Genomic DNA, 13,619 nt, shown 5'->3' with positions numbered 1-13,619 from the left:
AGATTTCATCAGAAATTCAATATATATTACTTAGCTCATCTGTAGAAACCTGTATACCAAATTTCAAAGCTATCAGACCAGTACTTTTTGAGAAACACATGTTTTGACCAAAAATGGCAAAAATTGCCCCAAAATTACAAAATTGCAGATTTCATCATAATTTCAATAATTATCATTTAGTTATCTGTAGGAACCTGTACACCAAATTTCAAAGCTATCGGATGAGTAGTTTTGGAAATACACATTTTTTGACCAAAACTGGTAAAAATTGCCCCAAAATTACAAAATTGTAGATTTCATCATAATTTCAATAACTATCATATAGTTAATCTGTAGGAACCTGTATACCAAATTTCAAAGCTATCAGATGAGTAGTTTTGGAAATACACATTTTTTGACCAAAAATGGCAAAAATTGCCCTTAAAATACAAAATTACAGATTTCATCAGAAATTCAATACATATTACTTAGTTCATCGATAGAAACCTGTATACCAAATTTCAAAACTATCAGACCAGTACTTTTTGAGAAATAAATTTTTTGACAAAAATGGCAAAAATTGCCTTAAAAATGCAAATTTGCATATTTCTGCACAATTTGAACAAATCTGATATAGATCATCCCTAGGGACCTATGTACCAAATATCAAAGCTATCTGACTGGCAGTTTTGAAGAAGAAGATTTTTAAAGATTTTTTTACCAGAAATGACAAAAATTGCCTTAAAAATACAAATATGCAAATTTCGCCACGATTTGAAGAAATCTGACTGAAGTCACCCTAAGCAAACTGCATATCAAATTTCAAAGCAATCGGACAAGCGGTTTCAGAGAAGGAGATTTTTTTACCAAAAACACCAAAAAATGCCCCAAAAATACAAATATGCAAATTTCACCACGATTTGAACAAACTGAAGTGAGGTCACCTTAAGTGAACTGCATATAAAATTTCAAAGCAATTGGACTTGCGGTTTCAGAGGAGAAGGCAATTGTTGACGGACGACGACGGACGACGGACGACGACGACGACGGACGACGACGGACGACGACGGAAAATCAACCTATTTGATAAGCTCCGCGTCGCTGACAGCGGAGCTAAAAATTGAAAGTGAAGAAATTACTGTTTTTAATAGGCATATTTTCCTTGAAATACATGACCGTGTAAAGAATATATGCTAAAAGTGTTTAAGAGTAAATTTCTTTTCAAAAAATAATTTAATTTGTGACCAAAGGATTTTTATTCTTTGAGTTTACAAATTCAAACATTGCAATTTGTTCAATCATCTTGTGCAGTGCAAAATTTATAAAATGACTGAAAAACAAAAAAAATTGGCAGAATTACAGTCTTTGTGATGTAAAATTATGGGTTGACATCACGATAACTGTTAATCTGTTTGAAGTACTAATATACTATAATTTAAAAAGAAAAATTCATGCAGAAACGGTAAAATATATTGTCAGCAATGTAGTGTTAATTTTGACTTTACATCAAAATATGCCTTTGCTGGATACCAAATATATAGGGCGAAATATCAGCCATGTTCAGCAAAATCCACACAACAGCATTGATCCTTTTCTAATTTGATTTGATTTGCTTATGTTATCCTTGTATGACAGTCAGTACAATATGGAACTTGAACACAACACTGTGAATAAGTATGCTGTAAATGAAATGGTGTGGCTGCATCCACATGCAGCAATAGGAGTGCCTTTGTCTCTCACCCCTCATTTCCAACCTGTCCCATCCCTGAAAAAATAGTTTGGTCTTATATTTATAATGTTAATAATTTCTGTATTTGTTAAAATGTGCGCATCGCAAAAATTTTTGATCATAAACATTTTCATTGTTTTTTATAGCTGACCAATCAGTTAACCTGTTTATTTGAATATTTGCGCATTTTTTCCTCAGTATTTGACATTTTCTGAATACCTTCTTATTCAGTTTGTCATTTTCTAAAAGTTTAAATGCTCCATTGTGTGGTCAAGCTTTCCACAAGCATCAAATGTGGTACTTCATATAGGAGGGTCTGCCTCTAGAGGGCGGGCATCATGAACACTCCTGTGTTTGTTGGTTAATTCCTCCACTTAAACTTCTGATTGTACTGTAAACATTGAACATGGCCGACGTCCGATTTTCCTGTCTAAAACTTTCACTCATTTTCGTTCATATGACTCTGAAACTCCAGGAAACGATTGGGAAGAAAGGGTTATCTTGAAATATTGAGGTACTCGCCGATATTTTGCAAAATTAATGAGAAAAAATGCAAGGAAAATGCCGACAGGCTTACACAATGACAGTTTTCAGACTCGGAGGCACATGATCATCTCTGCAGATTATGCAACAGGCCCAGATCACGTGAGGCCATGAGGGGATATCCACGCAACTCAGTACCAAACACTAGCGCTCACAGAGTGAGCAAACACAAAGTGAGTACACCTAACGTCAGCTCAGTAGTCTGTAATAGATTGTAGTCAACTAAGAAACCTTGGAGAAAGGCTTAATACTGTGGCTATGCCGCTAAGTCCCTTTTGATTTTTGTCACAGCTCAAAATCGTTCTCCTGCACCTCAACCTGAACCATGAACACCCCCACCAGTTTATGATATGACCCATCACAATGACATAACGTCAACGGATCTTGACAGACGGAAGTATTGACAGACGGAAGGAGTTGACACCAGCATACTGGTTTTTCAACTCTAATACCTTCTCTGTCTATAAATAGACACGAGAAGGTAAAAAATCAATACCCTTTCTTTTGCCAACACAGATGCAACTTATTCCCTTAGTTTCCTTGAAAATATTGTGTATGGCTGTCAAAAATCTATGTTGACAAAATCACAAAATTACTATCTCCTCTGCACAAAAGGGATTGATCTTCTCATTATAATTCACCGTGAGAAATTAGAGAATTATGATTATCAAAACTATGGTCCCAGAATTTTGATATATGGACCGAGCTGTTCTGTGTACAGAAGAAATTTGCTCCAGTTCAATGAGTGATCTCCGTGTGTACGGATCATGGAGAATTGTGGGTAGCCTCACTTACTGTGAAGCGTGGTCAATATCTCCATCAATAAATACGTGAGCTGTTCAAAATCAAAAAAGTACTAGAGGACGTTTCACTGAGAGTTGGTCGGGTTAGGTCTCGGAAAAATCTCTCTCAATTTTTTGTCTCGGATTTGGTCATATACACTGCCCTATGTTGGTGAAGAACCTTATATCGCGAGAAAGAGCGAGATCTGGGCTTTCAAATGAGTATTCGATGTAAGGGATGTTTTGATTGGCTCACCTTCAAAAATGCGTTTCAAAATCAGCGATGTAAATATTAGGTGCTGCCATGTTTCAGATCGCCGTTCCCGGTACCGTTTCTAGCTCAATTTTGCAGTTTATTCAAAAAGTAAGTAGTTCATATAAAGAAATAAAAAACATATGAGAGAATAGCTGCATTTTTAATTTTTAGCCTCATGTATCTTTTTCCACAATTTTCTTTCCCGTTATCGATGTTTTTCAATTTTGAACATGACTAAGTCACTGGTGATTGAGTGTCAATTCAGCACGTCTTGGGCGACCTGCTGGCCTCCCAACCAAAGGCATGTGTATAATCATCTGTATGAAGTGTACCTATCTGACATATGCCAATCTGATCCACCAGACACATAACCTGACCCACGTGACATACACCAGTCTGACCTACAGCACACATGTCAATCAGACCCACAGGACACACCAATCTAACCCACAGGACATACCAATCTGACCCACAGGACATACCAATCTAACCCACAGGACATACCAATCTGACCCACAGGACATATGCTGATCTAACCCACGTGACATACACCAACCTGACCCAAAGGACATACACCAATCTGACCTACAGCACACATGTCAATCAGACCCACAGGACACACCAATCTAACCCACAGGACATACCGGTATACTAATCTAACCCACAGGACACAAACCAAAACAACTCATCAAGTACAAAATGCATTGCTACTATTGAAAATAAACTGTCCGCCAGACTAGCAATAAAAACCTTGGACATTACAAATGTAAAGGCTGTGTTGACAAGGTGAACACTTGGCATTTAAACATCTTTTTTGAGGTAGAACAAGATGTTATGACTTACACATTAAACAGTTATAAGAAGCCAATGATGAGGACAATGTTGGTTTATTCACGTTTTTACAAGATGCACCTTTCCCAGAGTACAATGAAGCTAGGAAGTACTGTGATAGTTTTCTTATGTACTCACTTCTTGTAGCTGCTCTGTGTGCTCTGAAAACTTCAAAGAATATTCTTCCACTTTGTCTAGATCTCCAGCCACCCCGCCGTTCTTCAAAGTTGTCAACAAATCATGGTCTTCGTTGTTTTGGAAGATCTCTGAGGCTTGGTCTAAGGCTGTGTCTTGTAACTGTTGAAGCAAATCCAGAATTAAACAGACAAAGTAACATGAGATGTTGACCCTTAGAGGGCGCTATGTTAGATTCTACCAGCAGACTGATGGTTAACTGAACCATCTCTACTACCTCCATGACTGAACACAAAGCGATTGCCAGTACAACATATTGTATTTTGAAGAATTGAAACATAATTGGTTGATGACAGGAACAGAGCTTACTTACTAGCAAGCTTTCTCACTCACTAAATCAGTTACACTGCCGATAATGGCAAAGTAACAAACGGGAGCCAGAAAATTCATAGCATACAAAACCATTTCCATGTAATTTTACTACAAAAACAAAATGGAGGGAAAATTGTTGCAACTTAGAGAGGTGACTAGTTACCTGTTTCTTGAGGTCCTGGGTTATCTTGCACATTTTGATGATAGCTGTTTCCAGATCTTCAGTTGGGTACATGCATTCATTCTTTTCCTGGGAGAGAGAGAGAGAGAGAGAGAGAGAGAGAGAGAACAGTTATCAGATATGACTAATGAAAATGTCAGACAATATTTTCCACTGCTGTATGTAATTTTGGAGCACATATTTTGAGTTTGGGGAAACCTCCTATAGCTAAAAAATGACAAAATGTTGCCTGCGAATACAGACTACAAAATTATTGACTTTGTGGGATTAGTGGCGGACAAATTTGAAGGAAATAGCTAATTTTACTGATTCTTTTTTTCAATCTTCTGAGTCCAACACAAATGTTTCCTGTAACTATCATCCGGAATATGGAAACAGAATTAGCTGACCATGAACTAGCTTTTTGTACAGGACAAAATGAAAATGAAAAAATTAGGATGAAATAATACCATAATTTAGGAAAAAATGAAAAAAAAAATTACCAGTAGGTGAGTAAAAATAGGGATATCTGAGTTATAAGAACTTTATTCTACTTTGCCTACAGAACGTAGAACAGCATTTGCTGGAGGCAAAATATATTACAGTATCAGCCTACAGACAAAAACTCAACATCTGTCACACAAGATATAAAACGCTCGACTTAAAAAAAGATTGAGGAACAAACAGGATGCTGCGAAAGCTTAGACGCAGACTTTGCAGTGTTGTGTACATGAATTTGGTAATCCGGTGTACTGACTACCTATAATGGTTAACTACCCCTTATTATTGGCTTTATTCCTGTTACACAAACCGAGCCATTTCCAAGCAATTATTGTGACCCCCTTGCGTCATAAAAGAGACAGAGGACAACAATTTGCTGAGCTTTTTTCCTCCGCGGTGGCTTAAATTTGTCAGGAAATGAGATAGCTCTGCCTAATTATGGAATTACACTCGGTTGCCAAATGGCAAGATAAAATGTCACGGATGTTCCTATAATGAGCACAACCATAGGTAGTATTGAATATCTGGAGTTAGGCTTACGTAGGGGAAAAAAGCGAATTTTTTTTTTCTGAATTTCTCTGAGAAAACAGACACCGCCGTCTGGAAAAAAAATGTTTTGCTTTCACTTGAAAGCCCCCAACTATGTCACTTTGTTGTTACCATGCACAGAAAGGCCTAGACTCTTGTTACGGATTTTCCATTCTACGAGCCTAAAACCACCGAATCCAAACTCTTTCAGCCTAAAACCACATAGTCTGAAACAAACAGCTAGGTTCTAGACTATTAGCACATTTGTTGACACGTGAGCTTCAAGTGAATACTCTCAACCCAAAGAAAAAATTATTTTCCCTGCACACTGTAGAGATTTCCCATTATATTTTACCAAAGACCTTTAAAATGTAAAATGCACAAACACAAGACCTGGCTTATCAATCTTTTCACATCATTAGTATGGCCAATGCCTCTAGGAATTCTAATAAATGCTGATTGATGTCACAACATTTTTTAAGAGCTGACATAAAGCCGAGAAATTCAATAAAATGTGAATTGTGATGAGCCGTGGGCTCCGAGTTGAAATCACGACTGTATCAAGCTCCGGGGCTAAAATCACGACTGTATTATGCATTAGTTGTACAGGTCAGATGATGAAGGAACATGACATTATATGTCACAAAAATATGAAGTAAATCTATCAAACTAGTGGCTAAATTATTGGAATTTTTTTATTTTTATGATTCAAAATAAAATGATGTTCATTTTGTTCATTCAGCACACGATAAAAAACATTGGAAAGAACTTTGAATTTATTAGGTAATGTCCTTTATAATAAACAGACTACACTCTGATGGCTCATATCAGTTGGCACTGGAAATTAATTTGGCAATTTCATAATCGGAAAAGTTTTATTATTTTTATTCCTTCAAAGTGTATATTTCATTTCCTGAAGATATTAGCCATGCAGCCACAACCAATACTGTACACTTGGCAATGTTACTGTTGACAAAAAAAATTTCTCATGTGGACTAATATTTAAATTTCAACTATTACATTGGGCATACCATACTCAGAGGCTTGATCAACAAATTGAACTCTGGGAATTTCGATAAGACTTTACAGGTGGGAGAACAAGAAACTGTATTTCCAAACCAAACAAAGATACAGATAATATAATAATATAATGAAATAAAAATACTCTATTCATATGTTAATGGCTAAGGCAGGCATTTACATGTTTACAGGTAAATAACAATCATATGCTGTATTTCCACGTTTGACAAAAATCCATTGAAGAAATAGAACAATTTTCTTTGTCAAATGGTGCATTGATATCTAATTACTGTTATGCAATTTGTGGGTTTTTTATGCATAATTTTGTAAAAACAGTATTTCCAATCAAAAATATGTAATTTGATCATCACTAAATCCCAAAGTAGTCGTGTTGAAAAACGTTCCGGTGCACTTTCACTGAAATGATGTCTGTGCAGCCTGCTACATCACCAACAAGTTACTATTGAATCCTATTGAGCTAATGGCGTTCAATATATGAGGCATGCAATAAGTATGTGTATGCAATCGTATCTGTACTTAAAAATGTACTGCATTTAGTGTCTTTGTGCTATGACATACACATATTACAACTACGTGTCATTAGCTTAGGTATCAACTATAAGTTTCTATTTCATACGACCTTTTGTTCTTTACTCAAACTCTCTAAATCATGCCTTTTATAGATTTGACAGGAATATTTTTTCTTTCTATTGTATTTTTCCTTTTATTTCTCCTTTGTTTCCTCTCAATGATGCACACAACGGGAACAACGACGCTATCACTCAGGTCATTAATGTTTGTTTCCTAAGAATTCAATGACTGCCTCGGGAGATGTAAAATTGACCCTCGCGCTACTATTTTAGTATAAATGACATCTGCATGAATTTCAAAAACAAACAAACACAAAACTTTGGTGAGAATATTCAAAGCACATCCAAAAGATTAAAATTGACTTTCCTAAATGTTTTTTGATGGCTCTAAAACTCTTTTCCTTTTGACGAGCATTACTGGTAGTATATTATTGAGAAATTCCTGTCAAGTATTAATTCTACTGTCCAGCAAATAAAAGTATGCACTGACTGAAAAGTGTCCATCAACATAGGCAGAATCCCATATTAAAATCAGTCGACGCCATAATATGTTGGTGTCATTTTTAACTTTAGGCTGTCATGTGTTCTATGACACAGTATTCTATACTCAGTGAGCATACAAACATTCAAATTTAGATTCGTTCATGTTCCATTGTCATCTGTATTGAGTGATGATTTGATATGGATTTCGGTAGCTCTTTTGTTATGATTTTTGACTAGACTGTTGCTTTGGACGTTTTACTTGTATTTTACGATGTAATTAAATTTTCACATTTATGAAAAATTCCTTTACATGGCCCACAGCTGCAAAATGAGGATTTTAGACTGTCTAACTTGACCAGAAACTCTGACCCAGTACCCGGCCCTCTTGGGTGAGAAAATATCCACCATAATAATACATATTTTTTATCATTATTTAAAATGCTGATAATTAACAACAAAATAAAGATCGTTTTAGTCATGAAATTTACTTATTTATCGGTGTGAAAGAAAGAGATTTGTAAAAAAAAAGTGGAAAAAGCCTCACTTTATATCGATACAAAAGTGGAAACCAAGCATTCGTGAAAGCTCACGACAATATCTCAAAATAGCAGTTTACATTCAGCAAATCTTTGCTAGGCAGGCCCATGTTACTGTCTCTCTACAAGGATACTTACAATTGTCACCCCTAACTTTGCTAACGTGTGCAACTCCATCTTAGCCTTGTCGCAGTAGGACAAGATTTTCTCTCGGTGCTCGTGAGAAGTGTAGGCAGAATCTGTGAAATCTTGGGTTGCATCGATGATTTGGTCTAAGGCACGGACTAATTTATCCCTGCTCGGGGCATCGGCTTGCGTGACTCGTGACGATTCAACAAGATCCTGCGAAGATACAAGCCGTGCATTATCATCAGCTCATGCATGGAATCGGGCCATTCCATTATCTGTTTGTTTTGAAGACAGAAAATGAAGCAGAGTTTGCGGACAAACTGTGGCCAGCAAAGAATACTTTCTGCTGAGAGGCTAGGAGAAACTTTAAAAAATATATATTGAATAATAATCAGCAATGAAATCTACACAAAGGCAAACATGGCTACCTTAGTAAGATCGCAGAATATTCATTTTCATATGGCAACTTTAATGAACTCAGAAAATATGCGAACTTATTCACAGCAGATAATCAACAGAAATTGAAGACAAAACATGATGCAACACAAGACTACAACCTATCATCATACTACAAACTACAACATGCAAGTTGAGACAAGATTGTTGAAGGATAAAATCTTAAACACTGACGGAGCTGCATGTTCTGCCACTTTCATGAGAAATATTGAAGATCCGATGCATTAATATGGCAGTTTCATTCTCTTGACAGCTGCCAAAATTCAACGTTTGATATCCACAGTCCTCATTGACGTTCAAACATAAAAGAAGTTATTGCATGTAAAACTATAAATGAGAGGGAAATAGCTGCATTGGAGGCTGCAAAAACTCAAGCTTGTATCTTCACAGTACTGCATAGAACAGGCGAGGGGACTTGTGGTGCAAAACTTGCAAAGCAACTCACCGTGAAATCTTTAAGTATGTTGTGCATAATAAGTGGTGTAGAAGGTCCATTTTGCCGGGTTTGGTCGTCCATGACGACCGAGTAGATCATGTCCAACGCTCGCCTCATGTGACTGAAGACGCCGTCACGGTTCTCTTTGGCAGACTCGCAGTCTGGATGCCGAAGACACGTCTGTCAGGCCAGAGAAAGGTGAATTATTACACTTAAGGTGTGATAATCCTCTTATGAGGTTTTTTATGAAGTTTGGTCAAAACACAGTTACTGATATAAGATTTACAATGTCCATACAAAAACTGTGATATTTTCTCTTGTGAAAATAAAATCATGGTCCATAAACTTAAACTCACTTAAAATTCAAAGAATATTAAGGATTTTTTCAGCAATTTTGAGGTCCAAACTAGGATTTTCAAAGTATCATTCTTACTATATGTCATTTTTATATACAATTTTACATATCATTTTCATTTAAAATGGAATTTTGAGGACTTTTTCAGCAATTTTGAGGTCTTCAATAGGATTTTCTAAGTATCACTTTTAATATATGTCATTATTATATATAATTTTACATATCAAGTTTATAATATTGTGACCAATCATTTTGAGATTTTGACTTTCAAGGATTCAGTTTAATTTCCAAAACTTTTCGAGGACTTTCCTGTAGGCTTACATACCGGTATAAAAAGTACTATGAAGGACTTTCATAGTTTAGCATACAGGGGGATATGAAGTTGTGTTTATGGACCAGTGAAATGGTTTGAGAAAAAGTGAGTTCATACAAAAAGATTAATGGCCACCTTTACAAAGGTATCCCCTACACACATGATAAAAATTGGTGTCTTTTTTAATGTAGTAGCATCAATCTTGTCTTTTGGGAGGGGGCTGTTCACCAACACATGGCAGACAGATCACTTGGGAGTACATGTAGGTCATTTACCTTGCATGAGGTGAGTAGCATCATGGTGGATTTCTCTAGGACGGCTCTCGCTGCGCCCATTTTGGCCCTGAGTTTCTCATCTTTGAGATCCTGCCATGAAAAAAGGCGTGAAACAGAGAAAATATTGGAGAGATTGCGGTTTATGCACATAAAGTACTTGCAAATTTAATTCTGAATGACCCATTCCATCACCATCGTTCCATCTCCCTGTAACCATGTCAAACCTTTAAACGCGTGTGGAGGGAATGTGCTTTAAAGTATGAAAACACCAATCAAAAGTGAGTTGAGAGCAAAATAATGATAGCAAAGAATTGTAAAGACAAGATTTTCAGCCAGCCGGTCAGAATAATTTCTTTGCAGGAAATATGAACCCAACGTTAACATGCCATGTTGATGCAACAAGGCTAGATATTTTTGTGTGTTGTCAGTCTAACAGAAAGAAAAAACTTTGGTTTGAAAAGATGTCCATTTTTTTCTCGTCATCAACTTCACTCTGTAATACACTTTAGCCCCAATTTCAAATTGGTTTGGCAAAACCTTGTTATTTTCAACCTGTAAGCTGGACCTCTACACTGTGAACTGAGGGGGTAGAAGGGTTAAGCTTCCTCTCCTTGAAGTCATAGAGAAATATTGATATAAAGAATGTGGATAATCTTTCACTGAAATGAAAACGCTATGGGATTTTTTAGTGTTACATGATATGCAGATTATACCACTGGGAACACACACAGCGTGTGGGTTGGAGATTTTCACACCCATTAAACTCAGCCGTGTTGACGTGGTCACCTCATCACAGTGTTTATCTTCACACCTTGTGAGTGGCACCAGCGCTGGTGATTAAATCCTCATTTCAGATTTCAATCACAAGTGCTTGGGGGGGAGTCTTCCTCAAATCCCCCCTGGCCATGAGTTGGTTTCAAATAGATAAGACATGAGTTGGTTTCAAATAGATAAGAATCAGGTTGATTTGACGTGTATTATCTGACGAATTAACAGGTAGCTAGACATTGGGCCCCAGGCAAAGACTGCTGTCTGCGGTAAAGATGAGATACGATCAACTTTTACGAGACATAACCTGAGCAAGGACAAACTATAAAGCCTGGCTGCACTCAAGTCATGGCACCATCAATCCAAGCAACAGAAAAATTATCAGATTCATTTTTTTTAAATATTATGTACTTTCTGATAACATGTAATTTCAGGGCAATCTGAATACCACAGAATGTTATTTATGACTTCATATTCCCATGGAGTGCAGCACAAAACTGACATTTTTTTTTGTACAGTGGGACCAAATTAATATTGACATAATGGCCACTTGAGGGCGCTCTATGACTGAACCCCTGCAGAATCGGGCTTCAACTTGTGTTGATTGAATTTGCATTTTTCCAAATTTTCACAGCAAATTCTTTTCTGCATTGACTCACATTTTGTCGGTCTCCTGTAAGGTGTGCAAGTTCCACCATCTCACTACCAAACTGACTGAACGCCTGGACAAAGTCGGTGAAGTTACCAACCAACTCTAGTTTGTTGAGACTCGCTGATACCTACAAAGTCAAGTGATCAAATATTGTGAAGATTTAATTTAATGTCAGTTTTAAAGATCAAAAATCTTCAATATTCTATATATTGTCAAGTCAAATTTTAGAAGTTAGGCCAAAAAAAAATAAATTATGCTGTTCCGATAACATGGTTTTCAAAAATAGGGTAGGTAGGTCAGCAGGATTTTTTTTTCCAAAATATTTTTATTTTTAAATATGCACTTTTCAGAGGTTCAGTGCGATCAAACACTGGCCACAACATTTCCAGAAAAATGTATCATACATATAAAAGGAAAAAAACATAAAAGACATCCTCGTTCAAGCAAAAATCAAATGCCAGGTAACGAACCATGATTTTACGGGTTTTTTCTTTGTTTTTTTACTTTTTTTTGTTTTTTTCGGGTTTTTTCTTTCGTTTTTTTACTTTTGTGTATATATAGCTCTCAAAAGTTTAGGGTCGGCAGGTAAAAAAATAGGGTAGGTGGGTTTATCGGAACAGCACAATTTTTTTCTTTGGCCTTAGCAAAGTACCGGTACATGTCCTGATTATTAATATTTTTTAGAAATTGCTTCTATAGGTTCCTAGTTGCAATATCATCCATACTATTGACTTCATAGTTTGAGAAATTGGCGAATGAAAAATCAATTTTATTTATTTCCATTGATCAAAATTTTATTGCTTAGAGACTGCATCGCTAAAAAGTTACACAAGTTTTGATATCATATTGATGATGAAATCAATTTTGGAAAAACTAACATTTGGTGAACGGAGTCTAAATGTACACTTTTTCATTTTTTACAAAACGATGTCACTGAGCTAATTCCCTACGAGTATAATCACAACTGTTTGATGTCCCGTACTTTTCTAACGAGAATCCTCACCTTATCTTTGGCCTTTAATAACTGTTTGACGACAACCCTATCAGCCAATAGCAATACCCTGGTAACTGCCGATAGAAGGCCTCGCGCCGCCCTCACCATGGCGCTCTTCTCCGTGTAATTGACCGGCTGGCCGGCCTCATCATACTGAACGTCGGTTAATTTTGCAATATTTTGACCTGAAATTGCAATTAAGGAAGCCAAATTTTCATTAAGTCGGTAAATATTATCAGTGATCGCAAGTAATTTTCATCAAGTTCCCCCAAGTTATATACAAAGTGAAAGTAATCATTTGATAGGACTGCACATCACTTCCTCGCTGATCTCCCTCTGTGCTCACATGTTTTCAACAAACTGGAAATCTCTACATCACATTTCTCTCTATCTCTTCAAATGTCAGACCTATCTTCCTCAACATCTCACAAATGACATTCAACATTTTGGACCCCCAATCACCTTAAGACATATCTTTGCATGTGTAAGTACATTTGTCAAATTTCCGTACCAACCTACACATGGCCTTTGTGACTTACAAATGCACAGAAATCTCTGAGGGAGTGATGTTTATCATGCCGTCAACTTTCTTGATAATTGAGATGACACTAGAATGAGGCGTTGTATGCATTTTCAACATTCTTTAGTGTCTGTCCAGTGCTTTTTAAGATTACATTCCTAAAACATGAGTTACAACATACAAGCTAGTTGGTATGCTAGGCTTGAATGCAGTTCAAACCTAAATGACACAACCATCAAATAGATAGTGTCACTTTAAAACAAGATAAAGAGAGCT

At 36.5% G+C, this 13,619-nt stretch overlaps 1 protein-coding gene across 3 annotated transcripts in view; it reads right to left on the bottom strand.

Annotated features, from left to right (window-relative positions):
- Positions 1-13,619, bottom strand: part of LOC139143844 (alpha-catulin-like) — a 102,896-nt gene that overhangs the window by 15,924 nt on the left and 73,353 nt on the right. For all 3 annotated transcript variants that reach the window (XM_070714424.1, XM_070714425.1, XM_070714426.1), the window contains exons 3-9: positions 12,833-13,008; positions 11,837-11,956; positions 10,410-10,499; positions 9,476-9,646; positions 8,584-8,787; positions 4,791-4,877; positions 4,259-4,417 (exon numbers count right to left, since the gene is read on the bottom strand). In XM_070714424.1, the coding sequence (XP_070570525.1) occupies positions 4,259-4,417; positions 4,791-4,877; positions 8,584-8,787; positions 9,476-9,646; positions 10,410-10,499; positions 11,837-11,956; positions 12,833-13,008 (1,007 nt within the window). The remainder of the gene's footprint in view (positions 1-4,258; positions 4,418-4,790; positions 4,878-8,583; positions 8,788-9,475; positions 9,647-10,409; positions 10,500-11,836; positions 11,957-12,832; positions 13,009-13,619) is intronic.

Source organism: Ptychodera flava, chromosome 11 (assembly GCF_041260155.1).
Source record: "Ptychodera flava strain L36383 chromosome 11, AS_Pfla_20210202, whole genome shotgun sequence".
NCBI lineage: Eukaryota > Metazoa > Hemichordata > Enteropneusta > Ptychoderidae > Ptychodera > Ptychodera flava.
This window is presented reverse-complemented; position numbering and strand designations above follow the sequence as displayed.